Genomic DNA, 27,191 nt, shown 5'->3' with positions numbered 1-27,191 from the left:
GGGTGGGGGGTGGGTGGCAGGGCATTGAAGGAGGAGGGGGAGAAGAGAAGAGTGATGAGCTCATGCTGCTGCACTGCAGCTCTTGCATACACGCTCTGCACCTTGTGGTCTTGATGCCATGTGCACACTCCTGCACATGCACAGATGCGTACGCACAGTCTCACTTTGTGTGCATGCAATCATCGGTGTATTGATTGAGTCACATACAAATCTATATGCACATGCAGACACAGGCTAAAAGAGAGCAGCCCGTTATTGCATAATTAGAACCTAATTTAGCTGCAGAATCTGGAGGCTGGCATGCACGTCTTCATATCTCTATCGTTACTCCCGCTCAGTGCTTTGCTGTGAATGAGAATTGGTGTGCGCACGCTGTCCTTTACCTGCATTGCTGTAGATACAGAGAGCTGATGCCAAGCTGTGAACAAGCCGAGCCTCCAGAGCTCAGGTTGGTAATTGCTACTAATCCACAAACTCTTTTCTGCGACAAAGCAGACCCTCATTATCAAGAGTGTGTTTTGATTTATGTCAGAAATGAGCGAGGTGGGGTAGGGTCAAGGGATGGGGGAGTTGATAATGGCACAACAGAGCATTTACTCTATAAAAACAGAGTGGTCCCTTCGGGGGCTTTCCACTCTGCCTCTGCCTGCAATGAATAGATGAATAAATGGATAAAATACTGCTCTTGGCAGAAGACTAAACATTAGAACGCCATTGTCCAAGATTCCTGATGCTAATATCATAAGCACATGGATCATTTGTAGCACAACTGAGATCCTTCTCATCCATATATTATCTCTGCCTGTCTCTGTTATTTAAGGCTGATTAAAAGCTGAATTTTAGATTTTCTCATCTATTGATATTTGATCATGAACGGAATTGTTTTGCATGCATTGTGTGGGCACATGACTTGTGAAATTAGCACACGTCCCTGCATGAGAGTGAAATAACCATGCTGTCAGGGAGGCTGAGACTGTGGCTGGTAAACAGTCATTAAAGTTAAATGTTTATCCTGATTGGACTAATTGCATTGGGCTGTGTGTGTGTAAGGCCTTTGTTTTTTTTTTTCTGTACATACACAAACATTTATATCTTCATCTATGGTACGGACAATGCATTTATTTTTATTTTTTTCTGTCAGCCTTAGCCGTTGCCTTGACAACTGGCCTCGGGGATCTGTGCACGTGCATGCAATTTTGATAACTACTGCTTTCAATCTATGAGGCACTGTCCACAGAGACGCATCTAATGTCGGCATCACTCAGGTTCCCATGGTCACATGACTTTTTTTCTCTCCTTTCTCAGTGACATCATTCTCAAAGGTTCATTCGTTTTATACAGATATTTTTATTGTTGATTTTCTTTTCCCCCCTTTATACTGCAATTAGTCTGACTACAGAAAATGAATCAGTGGTTATTGATGATTACCAATCTGATTATTATTACTAATGGTAGTAGTATGGTAGGGAAAGATGTGTTTTAAACTGACTGTAGGTTGTCGGGGCTTATTACTCAGAGAGATAGTGCCTTTCAAAGTAAGGGCCACTCAAGGCTGGAATTGAAGAGTCATCTCTGACAAATGAGTCTAAGAGATCAAACCTGTCCCGTCATACAGACCCGGACATGTCGGCCTGCAGCTTAAATGAGCTCCCTGGGGAACCACAGAATAAAGTTCCTCTCCCTCCCTATTTGTAGCCCTCACTCTCACTCCTGTCTCTGCACATTTCCCCCCCTTTTTTTATGACAATAACCCTCCCACTGCTGCTCTACTTTACATCAACTTGTTTCCTTGCTCTCTCATGATAAAAGGCGAGTGGGAGTCTTTTGATCAGTCATATATCCCTAAACCTCTACATCAGTGTTGACTGTACACCAGCGCCATCTGTTGGTAGAGAGCAGTCAGGGCAGAGAGCAGAGAGAAGATCTCCTGTGACTACTTGATAGAGGTCTTATGTTAATCTCCCTCCCACTGAGTGGATATTCCACGGCTCTGGCTCCATTCTTCATAAAGAAACTGGAAAAGTTGCTCATCAGAGTCGTCTGCCTGTTAATGGCTACTCACTCAATGATTTGGGCGATCCGCTGTGAGTAAGTCAAGGGCAGAGAGCTAAGAAATTAAACAATGGGAGATATTTTAAGTCAAATAAATGAGCAGTACTGAATTCCACTGTGATCCACTGGCAAGTGGAGAGAAGACAAATGAAGGCAGATGGGGGCTCTCGCCTGGTCTGGAGTCCCACAGAGACGGCTGCAGCCTTGTAGTCTGTTTCCCTGGCTTTTCTCCCAGATAGCTGCTACAGACATTTACTGCCAAGGTTTACCTAATAACGATTTTTTACCTGGAAGCGAAAAGTATTATATTTTTTAGTAGAATGACTCACAAATCTGTGGTTCCTGTCCTGAAATTATTCTTCTATTCACAGAGCAACAAAAAAAAAAAAAAGTATCTGGCTCACATATAGAAAGCCACACCACCAAGAGTGAGTTCATTTCTGAGAATCTCTGCTCTTTTTTTTTTTTTTTGTTTGTTTTTATCAACATGTTTTTGTCAGCTGACAGAACCGGCCTGAGCAGAACACCAAAGCAGAGGAAACATGGAGAGTTTTGCAGGACAGCAACCTTAGATTTACTCACAGATACAGTGTCACATGCATGCACATACAGCTCAGCATGAAACGCCACACACACACACACACACACACACACACACACACACACACACACACACACACACACACACACACACACACATACATTTCTTTCCCTAAAATAAGATAAATATACTGTATGTTAACAGAAAATGATTTTTCACCTGGTTATGATCGTCTATTAACATTTAAACATGTGAAGTGAACATGAATAGCATTTCCATTTCTCTTCAGATTTAAAGAGGTTGTTATATGAACTGTTATCTAACTACATTTCAGTTTGTGCTCTGGCTGTCTGAGGATGTGTTCTGGTTGAGGGCTCAGATTCCCCCCTCGGCAGCGACATGTGTCCTGAAGAGGGAGGAGGGAGCAAAAATAAAAAAATAAAAACAATCGGTGACCTTGCAGAGCTGCAACACGCAGGCTCCGGACGTGTCCTCACTGAACCACCGACATCAACACAGCAGCTGAATAAATGACCACAGACGAGGGTAGAGAGGCATGTTGGGGGTGAGAGTGAGGAGACGGCTCAAAGCGAAGAGGAGGGAAGGAGATAGACTAATGAACGAGAAAGTGAGAGATTCAAAGAAAGAGTGAGGCTGTGAGGGACACAGCTGAGTGAGCCAGGGGGAGGGTGTGCTCTGTGTGAGGAGAGCCTCCTCTTTTCATTGACGTTTAGGGGAATGTGCTGATTAGCGGAGAGTAAATCAGTCAGATGGAGGTTCCCGGTCTCCTGCGCCTGACGGAGCCAGAGTAGCTTTCCAGTAACCACGATCACCTTACCTCTCTGTGAAGAGCAGTAGAAATCTGTCATCAGAGCCTGGATCGAGTTTCATACAGTATGGGACAACCCAGAGACAGATGTGCGGAGGTAGGTGGGCCCTCCTCTGAAGTTGTGTGTGTGTGTGTGTGTGTGTGTGTGAGTGTGAGATCTCTCCGGCCGTGGAGTGCAGGTTCATATGGGTTCTGTAGCACAGACAAAGCAGCTGTTTACACTGTCAGACACTGCAGGTGTGTGGTGAGCTGGTGTGCATGCATGACAGTGATGCTCAAATGATGAGACGGAAAAGGAATTACAAGCAGTTTTGATCATTTTTTAAAATTTCAATTATGAAGCAAAATGCCAACTGTATAATCAAGTTTAGTTGAAGATAAAAGAAAAAGCAGCCGTACACGAGAGATGAATAGAATTAAAGGGTGGATGACTGTGTGAGTGTATTTGTATGGAAAGTGTGCAGCATAAAGCCGTCGATGCTTGTACACTGGGGCGCCAGTGCCGCTGCTCTGTAGTCTGATGTCACATGCACGCTGATGCACAGTGCCAGGAGGGGGGGGGCAGAGGGGAAGAGTTGTTTATGTTTATTAATGTTTCTAATTTGGAATCAACATACATCTTTATCAAGGTGTCCTATATATTTGAGCAAACGTGTGTGATTTACCTGTGTAAAACACAGATGCCCCGCCCCCCCCAGGCTGTTTAGCCCTCAGCTTCTCTCTGCTTTCTGTACCTCTGGACTGTTCAGGCCCCCATTTCTCATCCCAACATGTTTCTGATTCACAACACATTCCTGCTTGATTGTCCTGCTCATGTCAAGCATCCTGTTGACATCTTTTCAATGAAACCTATAAGCAGGAGCTCTGCTGATCTGTTTTTCCCCCCGTTTGTTCATTAGGAGCTTGTGTGTTCAGTCCACCACTTGGACCTGCTCTCATTAGACCTGTTAACGGAATGGATGGCTCGGCGAGGCCATCATTAGAGCCTATTAGGTGCACAGAGCGTCAGAGCGTGAGACGGCTTCTTCCTCATCAGTCATACTGTACGTGAGAATGGCGGTTAGAGAGTACAGAGCTGCACTGTGCTGAGTGTGTGCACAGTTTGCACGCTCTTTACATCACATGCAACTCACCCCTTGTTCTCTGTCCTTCCCTTAGTCCATTTCTATCACCCACCCCCATCTTGTCCTTCTCTGTCCTGTGTTTACGCTCCATCAAGTCACATGTTATCTTGTCGTCCTGGTGCAGGACGTTGTTGAGTTACGTTTTGCGGTACGGCAAATAGAAGGCAGAATTCCCCTCTGGGGTCATTAAGCACAGTGCGGCAGCTATGAATCTCAATAGCTTTTTATTACACAGAATTCCTCAGTGTTTCATCATTAAATGCAAAGTAATGGGAAAAACGGTGATCCGACGGCTTCTCTGGATACGCTGTTCATTATTCTGTGTCGTGTCCACATGGGAAAGAAGGTCTCCAAAGCTGCTTTAACGAAGACGCCGAGGCCCAAGCATCTCCGGAAAGCATCTTAACCTTATGCGGAACAGATGTTTACGTGCTTGAAACAGGAGGTCCAGCAGACTATACAGTGAACCTGTCACACTCAGACTGGGCTTTACTTTGAGCTCTTGGTGCTCAGCCCCAAACACGTGAACAGATAATACAAGGAAAAGGATCTCATCCTGTTATCAGAGTTGGTTTGAGGATGTTACTGTGTTGCTGTGTTGCTGACTCCCTCTGAAAGCGCTCCTCCCAGCTGTCACTGCAATATTTTTGTAGCACGTTGTACAGTTTACTGAAGGTTTAAGTGAGGCTGCTGACCTTGTGTACTCAGTGGACTTGTTGAACAGCTAGGGAAGTATCTGAAAGGCTGATATAAACTGTAAGACATATTGTTCACCTTATTAGCTGCATATTATTAATATGTGATGTGATGTAAACTCCAAACAGCAGACTTGAAAGGGTAAGGTTTACAGCACATTACCTGAGGTAGACCTGAGGTAGAGCAGATGTAAAACAGCGTAAGGCTGCTCTTTCCCGTAGATTAAATATTCCTTTTTCCACATAGTTATTGCTTCACCCAAGTTCTGCCAAGCCAATATATCAAATGTGGAAAAAAGATGAAGGCCAAGTGAACTCCGGGAATTGTAGACTGTAACTTTACTGTAGAAGTGGTTTGAGGAAACAGGCTCCACCAAAAGAGAAAACATTCTCATATGGGTCGGTGTTGATCTTTACGTCAGTCACAGATTACCATATGGGTGTGAGAATTACTCCCGGCTGATACAACCGCCTGCTTTTGAGTGACACCTCAGGCTGTTGGGAAGTTCAGTTGATTAACATGACAGAATTAGGCCGGTATTCATTCAATCAAAAGAGCCCAAAACCAGCATGTTCAAACACATCCGTCTCCTGGCTGCACCCTGCGACTTCTCAGGCACATCTGTAGGATCCCAGAAAAGGGGAGGTAGAAAAACATCCTCTCTGCCCTCTGATATTTCCACATCCTTGTCCAAGCACCATTCATTTTGGAAGTGGGTGCAATGAAAAAGCAAGAATAAGTTTCACTTGTGAAAAAGACATGAGTATCAGTAGTCACTGCTTTTAGTATTTCTCACACTGACAACACCTTGATCACTTTTCTTTAGACTGACGTATCTTGACGTGATTACAGTTTGTGATACATAGAACCGGCTGCATAAAGGAGCGGTTTGTTTCCTGTGAGCTCAGAGAGCTGGGACAGGGGCCTCATAAGTTACTGAGGGGCTATAGATCGATGGCCCCTGCAGCCTGCAGAGCCCTGGGCTTTCAGTCAATAAAACAGTAAGCTTTATGGAGCATACATCAAACCTCCAAGGATATAACCAAGGCAGCAGACAGATTCATTCCACATTTGAAATTCATTCCTCTGAATTCGTTTTTTGTTGTTTTTTTTTTAAGTCTTAGACTCCTCTGATCAGGTCTGGTGTGTTGCAAGCAAAACAGTTGAATGGCTCCTCTCTGGCTCACTCCTGAAGGACTTGTGTGTTTATTGAGTTCCAATTTGTGCTCGGGACCATCCAATAAGCTTTGGTGGTATGTGAATTAAATGAAAGCCAAACAGCATTAGCTGCTGTCAGGTAGTTTGTCATCGAGATGGCAAATGAATCCATATGCTCCTTTGTAACCCTCTCTTCTTGTAAACGGCTTGGCACTGTCTCAAGCGAGAGGTTATGGGAGGCATTGAGACAAATGAAACAATAAACACAGCGCCGTGTGACTCCTCCTCAAACGGGTCGTTATCATGAGTTTGAGTCTGCTTGTTATTCTCGGAATCTGCCAGGCTTCACGTCCGACCTCGCCCGCCTGAATGGGGCGTATGTTGAAATATAAGATCTGCTGACTTGCACCCACCAGGTCTTGGGGAAATGTGGTATGAATGGAACTTGCACACTCAGGATATCTTGTTCCAGTGGAATATGTCAACATGAATCCATTTCTCAGCACTCTCGTGACCTGCACAAAAGGTTCCATCAGCTTCCCTTTTACATTCCCGAAGAAGAGGAATGTAGATGGAGCATGACGGCTTTATCTCTGTGCTTTTGTTCTGTGATTGATTGCTTCCTGGTTGTCTGTGTTACTTTGCAAGAAAAATTATTCACTGGTAATTTTTCCTCATTCTTTTTCTTTAAAAACTAGTGCCTTTGGCTCATTGTTAACCTCCCAAAACTTTGACATGCATGTGTGGTGGAGACACAAACAAGAGTGATGAGATTCATGAATTATTTCTTTTTTAATTCAGCTTGCTCATTGTTTAGGTGCTTTCAACTGTGGCTCTCAATTAATATTTAAATAGAACTGATCAAGTTTTCATTGCCGCTGGGCAAAGTTCTCATCACATGTAAACTGATCCTGAGTTTTCTGTTGTTCATTCTTTGATGACTTGGTCTGGAGAGTGGAGGATGTTTCCTGCTTGGGTGTGCAAAAAAAAAAAAGGGGGGGGGACGGGACTAACAGTCAGTATTTCCTTTGACAAATGGGATCCTGATGCAGCAGTTTCACATTCACTTACTGAGATTCACTATTGGTCAGACTAAAAAAAAATATGGAAAATGTTATTACTTGATGAACAAATAGTGACAACCAAATCAATACGAGAAATATTTCTAACCTGTGTAGTCTGATTTCATTATTAATTGTGATATGTTTAAGTTGATTAAATGATTTGAATCACAAGCCTGAAACGGCTCTAATGGCTCTTCCATGTTGAAATCCATCATGTTCTTATTGTGTCTTCAGGTGACTGAACAGTATTTGAGAAGCAGATCATAATACTTGTGGCTGCCTCCACTTTCCCACATCTGTATTCAGTCTGCCAGTTTTAGGCGCTTTCTCCTAAAATAACATTATGTTTCCTGAATGATTCTGTCACTGTCAGCCTAATGAGGGCCATTAAAATGAAATACGTTTAGTGCTTTAGCTTCCAAGTGGAGCAGGAATTGAAAGAAAACTTTTAAATTCTTCATGATGCTGAAATCACACGGTGACACTCTCAGGGTTTTGACTGTGGTTTTCGGGTCCCAAAAAGAAAACAACAAATATCATTAGGCAGAGTGTGACATATTGACACATCTCATCGCTACAGGGCAGCCCCTGTTGTTTAGTCACTGTGTTTTTCCCCTCGAATCAAAGACTGAAAAGTCAGACATGAGAAAGGCTGCCTTTATACACAGAGCCAACACAAACAATGGCCTGTGCCAGTGTAGACGGCCGAGCCGGGAGGCGCTCCTCGGGGCTCAATGGCCGTAGTGTTTCTGCTGTGGGCTTTCGGATGCCACGGCGGCACCGTCAGCTTTGCCAGGGTAGGGCGGCAGAGCACAGCAAGTACCTGGAGTCCTGGCTGTGGAGTGCAGGGCTGAAGGAAGGCGAAGCGAAGTGAACTTGTGCTAAATTGATTAGACAGCTGTGTGTGGAGAGGTGAGTAGTGGAGGAATGTAAGCCTTCGCAGTCTGAGTATTGTAGGAATGTAAAGGTTTTGATCTGTGCTTCCTCCCTTCATCTGTTTCTTCTCAACCTTAATCCCTCATCTCTGTCAGAATATTGAGGCGCAGAGTGTGGTTCTGCTGTATAGACAAGTATGCATCTATAGCTGATGCTGAATCACTACTTTAAGAAATCAAAATCTTGTGCAATTAACATGTCTGTCTTACTAGAAACTTAGTTATACTAGAGTCAGATCTAAATGATAACACCATTTCACGCTTGGCTGCTAATGAGATCGTGTGAGGTTTTTTTTTTTTTTTGAATGACTGAGCAACACAACATGTTGAAGACGATCAGCTGTTTATCTGATGCAGTGATGCAGTTGACAATGAATGGAATCTGATTGAAACAGCAATTATTGTCATTGTAAGCCTTCCAGTCAATTTACCCAGTTCAATGATGTCATTTAGCTCATGGCTCATAAATTGATTGCATTGCCAGGCACACAAACACATCCAAACACAGACACACATAATTATTTTAGGAACATGTCTGGTTTATGTCAAAGGATAGATATGTTTCATTTATTATTCCCCTGGATTAGGCTGATGGATGGCTCCTGGAAATCAGTTCTGGAAATAGGGCAGCAGAGAGACGCGATTTTAAAGCGTTTGGCTGATGTTATATGCAAATTGTGAGTCTGTCAGATGATTGATTGGCCACTAAGGTGCTGTTTGGTAAGGAAGCAGATGCTTTAGGAAGGTTATGATTGAAAAGTGATGGAGACATCTGAATATTTTCTTGTACTTTGTATTCTAAAACGTGCAAATTTACATAGTTATTGCAGAATTTGCACAAGTTGATGTGCAATTGCTTGTACTGCAGGCTGCATAGTTATTTGCATTCGTTTTTGCATTAAATGAAATTAAAGGAAAATGTACACATGTACTTGAAAATATACACAATATGTTATGCACAAATATAATGCTTTTTTGAGATAATTTGTACAATTGGAAATGAAGAAGAGTGATGTAGGAGTGCATGTACAGCGGAGGACTTGCGTTGAGACAGGTGTGAGTCTGACACTGCCTTAAATAGATTATTGCCACGACCCCACCCCCACGTCCCAGCCAACATCTCCCAACCAGAAAAAGCTGGTTTGTTACATCCCGGTGCCTTTGAATAACCCAGCCACCCTCCCGACTTGCAGCCACGACAAACATGTCTGACCTCAGTCGTCCTAAATGACATCAGTGCCACATGCCCCCACCCACCCCCAGGCCTTGTGTGCATCTCCAAGGGAACACGTAGTGTCATTTCTAACCAGTGGGTGGCACTGTCACTCTGAAAGCTCGCTGTGTGGACTGGGTCTCATCATATGAGGTCTCTGTCAGGTCTGTTTTGTCGGGTCTGGCTGTCGCGTCACGGTCCTGTGACCATCCTGCCGACCACAAGTATTTATACCCGCTGTGGCCTTTGTCACATTTACAGTCCAGGCTGCTCTGGGCACTAAGCATTGGAGACACTGTCTAAGTCTGGCACTGTTTTCCAGCTGACCTCAAAATTTCACGGTGTCATCCGAAAAACACTGTACATCAATCTGCCACAAAGGAAGAGATAATGAGATGAAATCAGCAGGGCATTCAGTGGCCATTTTTTGTGTGTGTGTTCTCCCTCTTGTTCTTCAGAGTACTGTTCATCTCTCACACTGAGTGTTTACCAGAGTGTGTCTCCTCACATGGGTCTATTTTTAGCATGGGAGAATTGTGCTGGGGAGGGGCGATGGTGAAGGGCTTCAGAGAAATATGGTATCTGGTAATGGAGTGAAGTGAAAAGAAAATATTGTAAATGGACAAACAGGGCCCGCTTCTAATAATGGTAACACTACGAAATACATGACCTCTATCTGCCTTTTATAGAGAATGAGAGGGTGATAGCGTATGCGTGCAATCAGGAGAAGTACGCCTTTGTAGTCCTGTGTTTGCCATGGTTCCATGAAATGTATTTTTTTTTATAGAGCTGCTTACACAGAGAGGAGTGCACAAACATGTGGTGGAGTTGTAAAGTAAGTGTATGTTTGGTTTCCATCGTAAGGGTGTCATTTTATTCTCATGCATTTTCTCTGCCCACTCAGTTGTTTTGAGGACGGGAGAAAATGGAGGAGAAAATGCCGAGGAACAAGTCACTAGATGCCCACATTCATATTTTTGGGCAGTTTAGCGTCTCCACCCCACCTGACTGGCATATGTCTTTGGAATGTGAGAGGAAACCAGAGGAAACCCACGCAAACACAGGAGGGTGAACATGCAAAAACTCCACCCAGGAAAGAAAGGAGCAAGTCCAGATCCCTCTTGCCCCAGGTGCTACTTAAATGCTGACGATTTAATACCTAACCCTTTAATACTGGTGATAAAACTGTGATTCAAAACAGTAAAATATTTCGTTAAATATCTGCCCGTTCAATGCAATGCTACAGCCAAGAGAGGGTTAGCTTAGCTTAACATAAGAGTGGAAGCTGCAGGGAAATGGTCGCCTTAGCACTGTCCTAGGGTAAAAAAAAAAACAAAAAAAACAAAAACCTTCCAGCACCTCAAAATAACTGTAAAATCGACCATTTGTGGTTTCAGGGGGAGGTATGCGGTGGACTGTTTTTTTCTATGGCTGTTTTGGACGGTGACATCCCAGCTGACTGTCCAGTTTTTCTGCAAACCTAAGCTAACTGTCTCCTGGCTGCAGTTTTATATTTAGTATACAGTCATGAGAGTGGTATCAATCTTCTCATCTTACTCTTCACAAGAAATCAAACGAGTGAAAGTCCCAAAATGTCAAACTACTCTTTTCAAGAATACGTTTACGAGCCTTCAGTCCTGACCAGGCGTTCAACACCAGCTTTCGCTATTTGACAGTTTTCAGTTTGACACGTTTCAGTCTTTCCGTGTGTCTGGACAAACAGATTGTTTCTGTCTGTATTGGAATTACTCAGAGATGAACAGGAGAAAAGAGAAAAGCCTCTCAGCCATCACTTGCCACTGATGAACTTTGATCATTCCCATAGGATCCCACAGGCAACACATCTGCTCTAGCTTTGCTGCCAGGATGTGATGAGCAAAGGCACCATATCCTTTAATTACTCTCATTTCAGCTCTATTTATACATCTGCTGCCAGATCCTTCTTATGTACAGAAATTCTTTGTTCCTGAGAATGTACAGGGAAAATGTGTTTTTTTTTTTTTGTTTGTTTTTTTTCCTATCTATACAAAGTGCTCTGTGTTCACAAAGCTATGCCGGGCCACTACATCTCATTTAGTATACTGTTGTATCAAACTATGACATCAGCCCGTTCTAATTGTTTCCAGACCAGGCAAGGGCTTAGTTTTCGTTTTATTTTCCATTTCTTAGCGCAGGTCTCAGTTGCTCAGCATCCAGTAAAAAAGCAGATAATGAGAAACGGTGCATGATGTCATGTAGACGGAGCACACGGGCGCCAAAATCTTGTGACCAACTTTCCAGGAAGTTATCACTTTCCTCTGTCATTTCCTCTGCTGTCTTTTCCTCTGCTCTGTCTTTTTTCATTCCGTCTGCAATGGGAAAATCGAAGTTTTCCTGTTCTTCCGATAATGTTCAGGTACTACATCTGTGGGAATGCACCTGATAAAGGCATTTGCGTGTGGCTGACCTGCGGATGACTCTTTGGCCTTGTCCCAAGTGTAATAGATCTGACTTTCTTTGCTCTACAACAAGAAGGAAGAGGAAAAGAAGGGAAGGTACTGAAACTAAAGGGGGGTGGGGGGGGCTTAAACGCAGAGACACCATATGTATTGAGTTGAAGAAATGGCGTTTTATGAGCGCAGAGTGGGCCTCTGCTTGGAATTCTCAATGACATCATTGTGGAGCAGAGCGCTGTGCAGCCAGGAGTCAGGAGATGGAGAGGGCCTTCACTCAGCCAGGGCGACTAGACCGGAGTGTAACACTAGAGGAGGAAGAGAGAGACATTGAGACAAGCAGACAGATAATTACACAACCTTATTAAGTGTCGTTAAGTTTGTGAAAACTTTTACAACTCTTTTTTTTTTTTTTTACCTGGAATCCAACTCATTTGATCATTTCAGCAGAGCTCTCCTTGATGCTTAACCAGATGCTGCCCTTGAGCCTCATACTGAAACAATCATGACAGGCATGGGGTTTTGAAAGCATCACATGCTTACCTTCGAAATGAGACCGTGATATTGCTTCATATCTAATTCTCAAACAAATAAACTCCAGTTAGACACTCCCTGTGGTCTGATAGCAAAATGAAGAATGCACTGGGGCTAATATCTAATATCATGCACACATTTCAAAATCTAAATGCCTGCCTCCATCTGCACCTCGGGTGATGACAAAGTTTAACAAAATGATCGTGATAATGAGGATGCCAGTTTTATTAAAGGGGGTGTCTTAAATGGCTTCTGTTCCCTATTTTTTTTGTTTTTGTTTACAGACACTCAGGAACAAATGGATTTCAGTAAGACTGGAGAGTGATTGCGTGATAGTTGAGCTCTGTAAGTTGAGTCAAGTGTCTGCAGCTTTTTGAGGCATTAGCAGCTGTAGTCACCAGAGTACAGGGCCAAGGTCTCCAACTGAAATAGATCAGTTGGCCGGTCACTGCCTGTCTGCCTTTTTCTGCAGTGCATATAATGATTCTGCCTGAGTCACACATGGCAAGTAAGTCTGTGCATATCCCCTTCTGTGATTCATGCCACATGTTAAGATATGCAAACTTTTTTTTTTCCTTTCAGTAACTCTTTGCTTTTTCTTTGTCTTTCAATCTGCATCTTTTGCTCGAAGGCCCAGATGAAAACAGTCCAGAGAAGGTGATCATTTTAAGGGTTCAGGCCTTTAATTAGGGGACATCAACGTCTCCTTCCAGAGACTGGTGTGTGAGTGTGTCTGTAGATGATTGGTGTCCCTGTAAACTGGCTCCATGTGGGAGCCATTCTCCTCTGTTTCCTGTGCCTGTTGTCATTAGATAGAAAATACCTTTGACTTGGGGGCAGTTTACCCCAACCCCCTCCTCTCAGAGGGGTGATTAGTCTCTGGCCTGTCGAAACAACACTGTGAAGTCCTGAGACAAGACACCGTCAATTCAGGGTCTGCTGCAAAGTGGGGAGCTGGATGGGAGTCCTGGTGGGCTTAGCAGTGATGCTACAGTATGGGTGGCATCTTAGCAGTATAGCATTATCCATGAAATTAAACAAAGCTGATTTGAAGGAGGTTGAAAATAAAAGGGCGAGAGGAGGACAACCTCTGCGCTGCTGCAGCAGAAAGGCGCAGAATCCTCTCTGGGTCTTTTCTTAGAGCCCATCTTGACAGTCACTTCTCAGCCCTGAAAGGCTCTATTAATAGAGGTGCTCTCTCGTATTTGCCATCTCTACCCACTATGTCCTTTTTCTTCTGTGTAAAAAAAAAAAAGAGTAACAAAAGGTACCTCTGACATTCAAATACTCCCAAACCCTCTTTCCTCCAGCACTATCTCTTCTTTATGCCAGACTCCCTTTACTTTGTCCTTTATACCTGTTTCTCCATTCTTTTATCTACTATACCTATATGTACCAAACTGGATCAAGCTGTCACTCTCTTCCCCCTCCCTCCTCTCTGGGCTTTTAGCGCCTAGCTTTATCTTTCATTCCTAGCCCTCGCTGTCTCGAGCTCTCCCTTTTCATGTTTTCACATTCTCTGATAAAATGGCTGAAAAATTTAATTTTCTTTTCTATGTCACTCACTCCAGGGTCATTTGTGTGCCCCCTCCTTTGCACGATTAATGTTGTGCAGGAGGTATTTCATCCCCTTCTCTCTCTTTCTACCCAGCTACAGAGCCACCACGCTCTCACACCCTCTCTCCCCTGCACCCCGCCCCCTTCCATACTGCTCAGGGCCTGGCAGAAACCCACACTCCCGTCTCCGAGCCTCCGCCCCCCCTTATACTCCTACTAGCCCGGCGCACCGAGGACAGAAAGGAAGAAAGAGAAAAAGAAAGAGCCCCACTTGTCTGTCAGAGATTACAGACTGCCACTAACCGACCATCCACGCCTACCGTCCATAGGAAGCTGCTTTCTCAAGGCAAAGAAATGGGAATGTCTGTGAGGAGCAGGGAGCTACAAGCTATAGTAGATGGCAGTTCTGTGATCTGTATGTCTGTTAGAGAAACCTTTTAGGCAGCAATGGGGACTGGTGAGTGGGACCACTAATGTTTGGAGTACATCGTCTTGTGAGTGCCGGCCAGCATGTGGTGTTTGCAGTGTAATTCAGAGAAGACCCAGTCACTGCTGGAGCTGGAGCTGAATGGCTGGTAAGAGTAATAGGAGAGTGTAAAATGCGAGTGTGTTTGTTTTAGTGTGTGTGTGTGTGTGTGTGCGTGTGTGTGTATGTGCGCGCGTGCACGTGTGCGTTTTGTCATTGGATGAGGTTACACCAAGCTGCAAGAGCTCATAAGGCTTTGTTTAATAAACAGCGGAGAGACGGTACATGCGTGCTTGTGAAAAGAGCACGACTCACACACTGTATTAAATGGCTTCTTGTGTTTGTTTGGTTTGTTTTGGGTTTTTTTTGGCATAATCCACACTTGAAGATGACAGGATTAATGTGAAACTTCAAGCAAAGTCACGAGGAACAGGAATTTTAAAGTGGGGTCTGCCATTTCGACTTTGACGCCCTTACAATGGAAAACAGATCACGTCCCCCTCTCTGAGTCACTGCATGTGTGTGTGCTATCATGGTGTGTTTAGTCTTACTGTACAGAATCCATCTGTGAGTTTGATTGCCCCCCCCCCCCCCCCCCACCCCTCCCCCCCCCCCCCCCACACACACACACACGCACACACACACACACACACACACAACACCTCCCACCCCCCTCCTGCTCAGTTGAAGGGCATTCCTGCGGTGTGTCGTGGCCCTCCCGCTTACTGGCTGTGACTGTGTGGTTTTTCATAGTCCGATCTTCAAGGGCAGGTGCTGAGTGCGGAGGAGAGTTCAATTATTCATTACTGAGAGATAATGACAGCAGCTCTGTTGTAGTTGTTGTTGTTGTAGTTGTTGTTGTTGTTGTTGTGTTGAGTCTTGACAGGAGGGAGGAGGGGGAGGAGGAAGGGGGGATGCCTTGACTCAGACAGAATGAGGCCTGGCAGTTAACAAGGGAGTAATATTGATTTCTGATTACTTTAAGTAACAAGTATGTGGATGGCATTAACAAAACATCAGTCAACTGCTCATCACACTTTCATAGCATCTGTGCTACGCTAACAAAGCTTAAGTCATCTTGGAAAACTGTGCAAAGCTGTGCAACTTGATTATGAATCAGCTTATGATCACTGTTAATAAGCATAGCAATCAATAATCAGCAGACTTCATGTAGTAAAAATGTGGTGACTTTCATTTATCCATCAAAATGTTAAGACTGCCAATGACCCTGAATAGGTTGTGATAGTCGGAGGTGACTAAAGGTAAACTAAATCAAATACCATTATGATTGCACATTACTTTGCAATTTAAGATGTAATAATAGGGGCAAAGGTTAGAGCTTTTATATGCAAGTCGAAGCCATTCAGCAGACTGCTGTACATACAGATACATTTAAGTACTGTGAGTTTCAGCTGGGTGGCTTTGCTTTGATAACTGATGTGTCTCTGGCTAGTTTGCATTAGATGCAAGGTGACAGCTTCTGATTTACAGGGACACCAGAGTCCTACAGCTCTCAAAACCTAACTATATAACTTACAGTAGTTACCATGACTCACCCGTGAGTCTTACGAGGCTCCCGTCGACTGTCTGCTGTCTGCTACAAACTCTCAAGAGTGATTCTGTCAGTCTGCCGGCCAGCAGAGCTTTCCAGTTTGCAGCTGTGTCAGACAGTAAATCCCCGACCTGCTCCTCGCTGTCTTTTTATTGCTGTTACAAAATCATCCATTAGTTTGGTTATTGGTGCTGAAATGGCCGATACATCTGAGTGTTTACTGGCAGGTTTACCTTTTAATGCTGGACTTCATTAACATGTTACTGTGTGGTCTCCTAACCTCACATCTGTATTTATGAGCTCTCTCTGAGAGAGAGCAAACATCTGCTTTTGTTGTGTTTGGAGCACATGTTGTCGATGGATTTGGGTCGAGAATTTTGATTATGGAAGTCATGTTTGATTTGATCGGAAAGGTCAGGTCACTGAGTATGTTTGCAAACACACATACAAAAAAAAGATAATTGTGAGTAGTCACGTTAAGGGAGGAAAACGAATAGTGTATTTACATGTGTTTCATAAATGTTATTGCTCATTTTATTTTAAACCCCCCCCCTAAAGTTTAGCAAGGAAATAGATGCCTCTTCATACCCCGCCTCCTCAACTTCTTTGAACAGATCTGACTTACTTAGCAACCATGTCGGGTCCTCCAATTCAGTACTGACAATGCAAGAGACTGTAATATGTTGCTTGAGCATCATTTCTTTCAAACATACTTTTTCTGTCTACATGCTCACACTTCCATGAATTGGTTAAGTAATTGGGTTCAAAATAAATCGAGCCACAGTAATTTGATTGTTCTCCATCCTTTGACCAGAAAAAGGCAATTTCATTTTACGTTTACTTAAATGTTTATCAAATCAGATTACTGCCAGAATTGAGGAGTAACCAGGTTACTGTTACATGCATGTAAGTGCATTGCTTGTTGGAGGATATGTCTATGTATATCCAGCATATTTCTCATTTTAATGGCTTTTAGAGTTCACAGGTGAATGGGGAATTCAATTATGCTCTCTTAAACTTATATAAACAAACCAAAAAAAAAAAAACATCTTAAAATTTGTCGATTCTGTGCCGTCGTTTGGGAGTTATGTTAGTTCCACACTGCAGCTTTCTCTTCCTCCGTAGCTTCAGCCTGCACTTCATTAGCCTTGTTCTATTCCCAGAACTCCTGTAGATGTGACTCCTCTTTTCCGGGACGGAGGAATGTTTCTCCCCCAGGTCCGACTGATGGAATGGGTTGAGGCCTGGACAGGGGCCTGGGCCTGTTTGTTCAGGATGTGTTGAGAGGGAAGAAGGGAGGAAAGAGAGATGGTCGATCCCCCGCCCCCCTCACCCCCTTTACTCCCCGACCCAACCCCCCAAATCCCTGGATCCCATGGCTGAAAATCACTGCCAGCTGAGCTGACATGCTTATCCATGCCTACATCGGAACTAACGGGGGCTCCTGGTGGATAAAGAACCAGACGGAGGGACAGACATCGTTAGCTTGCAGTTGCTAATATAGTGAGGTCATATTTCAAGGGCTGAACTGTCACCGCCAGGAAGCAGTCTTGAGACAGCCGTCATTGCTTCATCCTTTTACCTCCAACAACAACGGCTCTGAGTTCTGTCTGAGCCATGTGTTGAAACGCCTCCTCTGCGCAATAATGTCACGTAACGTCCTGCTCCGCTGCAGTTCACTCCCTCTCTTTTCCCTTTCAAAATCCATTACAGCTTAAAACATCAGGCCTTAAAATGCTCCTCTCTCTTCCCTTTTTTTCCCCTTTTTTTCCCGCCATCATGAGCAACTGACCTCACCCTGTGGAGTAATTCAGTGACCTCAGAGCAAAAAGTACTGCAGCACTTATTCCCACTGTACGCCCACAATCTGAGTCTGGATGTTTGGTTGGTAGAAAGTGAAGCAGAAAGAACAAAATGGATGGAAAGATGCTGGCTCCAGGTCTCAGTGGGGAAAGGCAAAATCTGTACTTACTTACTTACTTGCCCTTAACTTAAAAATATCAGTATAAAAAAATGAAATAAAATAACAACATACAGGACATACAGGAGAGCAAACCTCAGAGGAGCACTGTAGTAGTTATTAAAAGCAGCTTGTAGTTTATTGTGTTTTCATTTATTTAATACAGACTCATTCTCATTCCCACTGCTACATTGCCATATGGGATAAATTGAAACATTAATTTATTTTGGTTCATAAATAATTACAAGCAATTAGGCAAAACAATGGAGAGGCAATTACCCCCAACAAAATAGTTCAGTAGAAAACAAAACAACATAATGAAACTGAGTATCCGCAGCCACGCTAGCTGCTCTCTGAGGCTGTATTTAGACAGCTCTGCTTTGAGGTAAATCTCTAAGCAGACAGACAGTGCATGACTAAAAATGTTTACACCGACTGAACACAGCACAACCTATTTGGCATCAAAAGCAAAGAGCAAACAAAAAGTTACAATACTGTACTGAGCTATACAAATGCCAAATTGTTATTTCTGATTAAATTCCTTTTAGCATTTTTTGAATATGCAAAGTTTGTTTTCACTTCCTCTGTTTCATAAATGTGACTCTTAAACTGAAATTTAATTCAATATTTTTGAATGTTTCTTTTCCTCTCAAGTCCTAGGCTATAGGATTTTTTTCATTTTAATATGAACATACTCCCTCTCATCATCACTTTATCCAGGCCACTAATCAAAATTCTAATGAAGAAATCACAAAACCAAAAAAAAGATTACCACCGGCTGTATCCTGGTGCTGTGACAGCATGCAAGGTGTGACTTTTAACTCCAGGGACGGCAGCTTCACAGTTTGCCGTGACAGATGGTAGGGGAGATTCGTCCCAGTCGCGATTATGCAATGGAGGATGATTTTCAGTGTCTTGTGCAAGGTTTTATGTTGGTCCAGCAGCGTGAAGGCCTTCTCTTTTGGCTGCTCTGTTGTTAAGTGCTGGTCCCTACTTTCAAACATTGTGTGTAGCTGTTGTCCCGAGGGAGTCAGTGAGCATTTGCTTACCATGTGTGTCACCGTGGCCTTGACTGACACTGAATGGGTCACCTCCTCTCTGACAGAGGAGGCCACTTCCTGTGATGCACAAGAGCTCACTCTGCTGCAGCATTTGGTAGAATTAAAAAACCTGCGCTTTCTGAGAACATAATAATATTTCCATTTGCATCCAAGCACCATCTTAGCTGTTGGAATCAGATTAAAGATTTTCTGGATGCTGTCGATCTTAATAATTGGTGGGAGTTTTGGCACAACATTTTTTGATATTTCACCCTCAAATGTTTGGTTGAAAAGCCTTTTTTGGAGAAGAGGTTATTCTCTCAAGTATTTCTGTTGGTCTAGGAAATTGATGTGTCTGAGTCCATGAGTCACATGCTGTAACTTTTTATTTGTATTTAATTTATATTACATTTTTATAATACATGTACACTCTTACACAGGAATCAGCAGACCGAAAGGGACAAGTTGTAGCAAATTAGATTCAAATATACAAAATGACAAGTATGCACATTTTGTTGGCATGCTGTGCTGAATGAGGTTGCTAATCAGTAAATATATATATTCAGTTAAGAGCAAAACATGACATGACTAACTTACAAAAAATTCTGTTTGAACTTTTGACCATAGTTCCACTTTTTTTTTCACTCTGCACTGTTTGCTGTCAAGCTGTTGTAGCTGAATGTTGATTGGAGGCTGTCTAATGAAGGAAGTGGATTGTGTACACTGTATGGGTGTGTCGAGTCACAGTTCAAACACATTAGTCTGCCAGAGAACGGAGAATGCACTGTACCGTGAAGGAGAAGAAATATAAGTGTAACGTTAGTTACTGAGCAGGTGGGCACCACAAACACCCACATCTTAGCTATTTCTAAGGGACTGCTGAAATTGTATTTGCTGTGTCATTCTTCTCCAAACTGGACTTTGTATTGTGTATTGGAACAGTGTGTCGTCGCTCCGGCAAACATGATGCAACTCCCATCGGTCACTGATTGGCTCATAATGTGGCATAAACTTTAGTTTCCTGGAGGAGCCTGTGTACTCTGGACTTAACTTGGCTGACAGAATGGTGGACAAGATATGGAGGAAGAGCTGGCAATTTATAGAAAATAGACGGTCTTTTCGCAATAAGAAACCCTCTAGTAAAACGGCAGAATGTAAGAGTGAGTGAGTAACCTCTTGTTTTCTTTTTCACATTAATTGTGTAAGAGGGAATCTCTGGAAGACGACAGACAGACATCAGGATGTGTTCAATACTTGGAGAGTGTTTACGTGGCGTTTGAATTTTCTGCCTGTAGCGCAGCAAAATCTATGGCAGACTGTCATTATTACAAAGATACCGAGCAACATTAGGCGGCTTACAGTTGAATGAAATGTGGGTACTGTATATCATGAAGCTTAAGAATCAGCACATCCCAGCTTCACTCATTTACACACTCAGTTCACTTGTGTAATGCCATACTCTTATATTCTGTAACAGAGACTCAACTACTGATTTTAAGACTTGCTGTTATAAAAGCTTAGGCCACAAGTCCCTGAAGTTAAGCTACTTTTCACTCTGACATCCATCATAAGATGGATGAGAAAGACAGTTGCAATTAATCTGATGATACTTGAATTCTCATTGTTTAACGCTCTTATTATGATGATGAAATCTCTAACCATCACTCTGCTCTCTCACTGCAGTGTGGAAGGGGATGGACGGTCCAATGAGAGCGGCCCTTCCCTGGATGGTGGAGCCAGCTATGGCCAGGGCCCGGTGACTCACGGCTCGGCCATCAGCCCCGACCGATTTGACAGCCCGCTTTACAGCCACGGGGTCCAGCCCGGGCCTCAGAGGCCCCGTCGGCCCAAGCTTCAGCACTCACAGTCCATCCTCCGTAAACAGGCTGAGGAGGAGGCCATCAAGCGGTCGCGCTCGCTCTCTGAGAGCTATGAGCTCTCTGCTGACCTCCAGGACAAACAGGTATTCCAAAGCAGCCATGCTGAATAGTTTGTTTTGGAGTTGGTCAAAGTCTCTCATGTTCTCATGACACTAGATTAAAAGTTTTATATTCAATTTTTACTTGAAATACAATAAATAGTGTGTGGGTTGCTTATCACCAACCCAGCTGTGTGAGATTATTAAATAGAGAGGTTTTATTGTTGGATTGTCACAGACCCACTGACAACTGGGTGAAACAAATTATCAGTGACATCCAGGACGATGACTTTATAGACCATCTACAGTTAAGAAAAACAATTAAATTTTCCATGGGTGTCACAGTTTCACAGTTGAATCACTCCGTCCTCTCTCCAGGTGGAGATGCTGGAGCGTAAATATGGTGGACGATTCATAACTCGGCATGCAGCCCGCACCATCCAGACAGCCTTCCGCCAGTATCAGATGAACAAGAACTTTGAACGTCTCAGGAGCTCTATGTCTGAGAACCGTATGTCCAGACGCATTGTTCTCTCCAACATGCGGATGCAGCTCTCGTTTGAGGGCCCCGAGAAAGTGCACAGCTCCTATTTCGAAGGCAGGCAGGTGTCCATGACGGAGGATGGCACCCCGCTGTCCATGGTGCAGTCTGAATGTGGAGATATAGAGGTTCACCAACAGGCCAACATGGCATCTCACCCACCTCCACAGAGTGACCTGACGGATGCCATCACGGAGCTGGAGGACGCCTTTTCCCGGCAGGTCAAATCTCTGGCTGAGTCGATAGATGATGCACTGAACTGTCGCAGCCTTCAGGGGGACGAGGGCCCTGACCCGGAGGCCATGGGCTGCTCTGAGGTGGAGAGGGAAGTGCCCTATCAGGTGAAGTCCCACCGCAGGGCAGCTGGACGCATGCACGATGAAACGATGGCATCATATAGTGATGTTACTCTGTTCATCGACGAGGAGGACATGTCCCCCTCTATCGCTCTGTCGAGGTCAGGGGACCAACCTTCCAGCACAGAATCAGACTTGCGGTTGCGGTCAGTCAACTCCTCCCAGGAGTACTGGCCTATTGACCCTAAAGATGAGGGTCGTGACACAGACACAAGCTGCCGCAGCACTCCTTCTCTGGAGTGCCAAGAGCAGCGTCTTAGAATGGACCATCTTCCTTTGTTGACCATTGAACCTCCCAGTGACAGCTCTGTAGAGCTCAGTGACCGGTCCGACCGAGGCTCTGTCAAACGGCCGCCCGTGTACGAACCCCACGGCCACATCGTAACGTCATCCCAGGCGAGCCCTAAACACATTTCCCACGGACCCCCGCCACGAGCTCCCTCCCGTGACGATGACGCACCCCTGCGCCACCGCCACCGCCAGCTGGAAAGCCATCTCGCCATTAACGGCTCAGCAAACAGACAGAGCAAGTCAGAATCCGACTTCTCTGACGGGGACAACGACAGCATCAACAGCACATCCAACTCTAACGACACCATCAACTGCAGCTCCGAGTCCTCATCGAGGGACAGCCTACGAGAGCAGACGCTCAGCAAGCAGACCTACCACAAAGAGACTCGCAACAGCTGGGACTCGCCCATCTTCAGTAATGACGTTATACGCAAGAGACACTACCGCATCGGCCTGAATCTCTTCAACAAGTAGGTACTCAGTGTGTTTGGAGTGATTAATGTCTCAGTCAGTGGACAAGATGTTAGAGGAGCCTCTTGGACAAATCATTCTCTCACTAGGTGTTGACCTATAAACTGTAATCAGCTGCATTCATATCAAATCCAAAGATATTTTGAAAGATATTTGCATGGAAGAAGAAACTAGGAGCATAACATTGATTAGTGAGACTGTAGTGTAACATTTTTTTTCTCTCTTATAAAACCGAAATTGCACAAGCTTTGTTTTATTCTTGCCAGAGAAACCTCTTTTCTTAAACAATGAAAACAAACTTTAATTCAAACTGACACGACAACATGTGAATGACGTCAGCGATGAGAGAATTGGACAGATTGTTTTATGGCTGTGGTCATATTTCGCTAACTTTGGTGCAGTGCAGCTCAACTTACATCTTTCACCAACAATTGTAAATCACTTTATTTTGTATATCCGTTTGTGCCAATTAATATGAGAACTTAATGAACAGTTAAGAGATCATTATTGAAAATCTTGACCACTATCTAAATACCAGAAAATTAAAGACATGTTGGACATGATGGATTTTTCAGGAAGCCAGAGAAGGGCATCCAGTACCTGACTGAGAGGGGATTCATCCCTGACACACCGGTCGGTGTTGCTCACTTCCTGCTGCAGAGGAAGGGGCTGAGCAGGCAGATGATTGGAGAATTCCTGGGCAATCGACAGAAACAGTTCAACAGAGATGTTTTAGAGTAAGTATTTTTTATTTTCCCCACACGTCGTCCCTAAACTTCAGTAGAGTTCGATAAAAGTGATCAGAGGAAAGACCAAAATTATTAGATGAAAATTAGTGTAAATATACAGGAACCTTGCCCACATGCACATTCCAAAACAAAGAAAGACAGTATATACTTTTATAAACACTGAGTGTCCTCCATGGTAGAATCTATGCCAGCTAAGCCCTGTAAGATATGACAGAATTGGTGATGAGCGGAAAAAAGATGTATGTATTTGTGTGTTTCATTTTCCTTTCGACATCTGTCTGCTTCTGTACCAGCTGTGTGGTGGATGAAATGGACTTCCAGGGCATGGAGCTGGACGAGGCCCTGAGGAAATTTCAGAACCACATCCGTGTCCAGGGCGAGGCCCAGAAGGTGGAGCGGCTCATTGAAGCTTTCAGGTGCGATGACTCACTCACAGCTGACTTTTCAACACACTGAGGATAGAAAAACTGTCATGAAGTGTCGATTATCAGAGATCAGAGTTTTAGGAAAGACGGGAGAGAAAATAGTGATTCTGTGGTCATACTTACGCATCCCTTAAATACAATATGTCTGCTGCCTGTTGGTGGAGGAAGCTTGCTAACCCAGAGCCTTTTATTAAACCACACAGTTCCTGACGACATACTGTATTTTCATACTGTATTTACTGCTGGTTTTCCTGACAGCTGTGTAGTCTAGCTAATTGCTTGTACATAAAGAGAACCAGTTCTAGCATTACTTCTGCTTTTCTCAAGCAATGTGCAAAACATTTCCTCTCTGTGAGCTCAATTCATCCGTGTGTGTTTTGTAATCGAAGTTTGGTCGCAAGTGGAAGGTTTGCTCATGTTGCTCTCCCCTCCCGTGTCTCCAGCCAGCGCTACTGCATCTGTAATCCCACAGTGGTGCGACAGTTTAGGAACCCTGACACCATCTTCATCCTTGCCTTTGCCATCATCCTCCTCAACACTGACATGTACAGCCCCAACGTCAAGCCCGAGAGGAAGATGAAGCTGGAGGACTTCATCAAGAATTTGAGAGGTAATAAAAACAGACTAATGTGAAGATATTATATTTACTCATATTTTAAAATGTGCCACATGTGAAACTCATTCGCAGGATATATTTAACATAATATTTGCATACACCTCTAAATTTCACCCCAGGACATATTAGTCATGTACTGGAAAATTTGAGTGCCACCTGCAGATTAGCTTCATTAATTCCTCCTCTCCCTTTCCTGTATTTCAAATTAAACCATTTTCCATTTTCCCAATTCTGATCTACTGACACAGCAGCTCCATTTTAATGCAACCTCTGACTTTTACATGGTAACTCATCTCCTCGCTCCCTCTGTCCCAGGTGTGGACGACGGAGAGGACATCCCCAGGGAGACTCTGGTCGGTATCTATGAGAGGATCCGTAAGCGAGAGCTCAAGACCAATGAAGACCACGTCTCGCAGGTGCAGAAGGTTGAGAAGCTCATCGTGGGAAAGAAACCAGTGAGTAATGTTTTTTTATGTGTTCTACAAAATTCACTAAAAACACCCTTTGGATCTCTTATTTTATGATTTTCATCACAGGGCATGACTTCAGGCATGAGATATCTTTGGCTCAGGAAATGCATACAGTGTTGAATATTCTTTAGTCAGTACTTACACAGCTATATATATCTTCCCAGAATCACTTTTTATACACAACAATGCTGCTACTCTCCTTATTCTCTAACTCCAAATATAGATAGATTCAGTCAGAGGGAGATTTAGGTCTTTTTGTACCTTTGGGTATTGCTGTGCGAATAGGGATTCACGCCTGGGCTTAGACCTTCACGCTGGTGGTTTTAACACACCCAAAGCCCTTGAGCAATGTCGCCCTGTGCTGCAGTCCCATGAAAAATGGGCACATGCTGCCACCTTTCTACATTATAGTCCCCAGCATATTTTAGAGGGAGAAGTAGTGGCGGTGTTTGAACACTGCAATGCCAACCACTGTTTAACCGACCAGCATATGTAACATTGCAATAACCCATCGATTCTGTAATTATTAAGTCAGTTTATATTAAAACTGAACCCGAGCTATTATCACATTTAGTTCTGACTGTGCTCCTGCCCCTCAGGAGCGGGGAAACAGCATTTCATGCAGTATTCTGCAGGTAATGATGTTTCTCTCGTGTGTGAAGGTTAAAAGTGTGATTAACCTATGCGGCCTCAGGGAGAGGCTTGTCTTGTTTCAGTCTGTTTCCAGTAGACTGGAATCTCTTCTGCTCTGCCAGTAATAATTGAATGTATTGAACAATTATCCCTCGTCACCATTTAGCAGCAGAATTCAAAGCCCAAGTGGTTAAAGCTCTTTAACATAAAAAAAAAACAAAACACATTGGAATACCTCCCCATAATAATCTGGTCCAATGGTGCTGCACGCAGTGAGCTGCTAGAAAAGGATCCCTCCACAGTTCTCATTCCAGCATCATTATAGACTCCCTCGAGTCCAGCAGCAAAGAAAGACCGCCAACTTGTAAACAGAAGTGATGAGGGCGCATGCCTCTTAATGGCTACTTCGGTAGGCTATAGGTGTACAGCCTGTAGGGAGAAATCCTTACATGGACTCATTAATAAGAGAGATTACATTTTGTCATGCTATCGGAGGCAATAGTATAAATAATCTAAACATAACAGCTGCATATAACATTATCTTTGTCTTCTGTTTTTAGATCGGATCACTCCATCACGGCCTGGGATGTGTAAGTAGACTAAATGAACATCAGTCATTCTATATTTGATCATTTTTCCTTTGTCATTTTACTCTATGTGCACAGCTTTCTGCCTCTGTCCATGGACATTGCAGTTAACGCACATCATGCTGGTAGTTTTAGAGTCAGATTACCTACAAAGGCAAGAATGTTTGGCCCCCTCCGAAGCTTCACATCTGTTATGGAGAGATGAGCAGTCATTGCTGGACCCTGTTGACAGAATCGGCAGACATGAACTCTTAGGCAGCATTTAGAGAGTCTGTGCTCAGCAGGGTGCACGCCACACTGATGCCTCTCTCTTACGCAATATACTGCATTTGGCCTATTTGTGTGGAGATGATTAGTAATTTTTAAATCTTTTAAGTTTGAGTTAGCTCTGTTAGCATTTGCTTCCTTTGCATCACATTAATGTTTATTATATAGTACTCGCCATCAGTACTTCTTTTTGACTTGTTTTCTTGTGTGTCAGGGCACCTCAGAGTTCTCATTAATAGTGTAACAGTTTACATCAGTGCATAGGGTAATCTATATAACAATGAAAGTAACTATGGCAACAATACTTATGCTTCATGCTGGTGAAACAAACTTAATATGTGTTAAAAATGACGACAAACAACATGGATTTTGTTTATTTGGTTTCTCATTATTTGTGCTAATACTCTTCCTACTCTGCGTTACATTATAAAATATACAGAAAAATAATAAAGACGGCCTATTTTTCTGCAGCGAGTCGTCATGGTATTCACATGGCAAGGTTTCCTGATTATACATCTTCCTGCTTCACGTTTCAGTCTTCATTGCCATCTGATTTTTTTATATGAGATCATGTATTGTTGCTCATGCATTAAATCATTTGCGGTAACACATCATCCCACATATAGCGTCACTCCTTGTTCTATTACAAGTCAGTTTTCCCTTGAGTCTTGATCTAATTATTGTTGTGCTGATTTTTGAATAGAAATGCTCTTA

At 43.6% G+C, this 27,191-nt stretch overlaps 1 protein-coding gene across 3 annotated transcripts in view; it reads left to right on the top strand.

Annotated features, from left to right (window-relative positions):
- LOC111217310 (IQ motif and SEC7 domain-containing protein 1-like) overlaps positions 1-27,191 on the top strand; it is a 39,415-nt gene that overhangs the window by 6,161 nt on the left and 6,063 nt on the right. The window contains exons 1-8 of one of the 3 annotated variants that reach the window (XM_022739111.1): positions 20,251-20,317; positions 20,837-21,116; positions 21,450-22,729; positions 23,306-23,467; positions 23,773-23,895; positions 24,348-24,514; positions 24,836-24,975; positions 26,184-26,213. In XM_022739111.1, the coding sequence (XP_022594832.1) occupies positions 21,456-22,729; positions 23,306-23,467; positions 23,773-23,895; positions 24,348-24,514; positions 24,836-24,975; positions 26,184-26,213 (1,896 nt within the window). In that variant the 5' untranslated portion in view covers positions 20,251-20,317; positions 20,837-21,116; positions 21,450-21,455. Of the gene's footprint in view, positions 1-20,250; positions 20,318-20,836; positions 21,117-21,449; positions 22,730-23,305; positions 23,468-23,772; positions 23,896-24,347; positions 24,515-24,835; positions 24,976-26,183; positions 26,214-27,191 lie in introns of those variants that run through there. The other 2 variants (XM_022739112.1, XM_022739113.1) reach the window with 2 other exon arrangements.

Source organism: Seriola dumerili, unplaced genomic scaffold (genome assembly GCF_002260705.1).
Source record: "Seriola dumerili isolate Sdu_G_001 unplaced genomic scaffold, Sdu_1.0 BDQW01000043.1, whole genome shotgun sequence".
Taxonomy (NCBI): Eukaryota; Metazoa; Chordata; class Actinopteri; order Carangiformes; family Carangidae; genus Seriola; species Seriola dumerili.
This window is presented reverse-complemented; position numbering and strand designations above follow the sequence as displayed.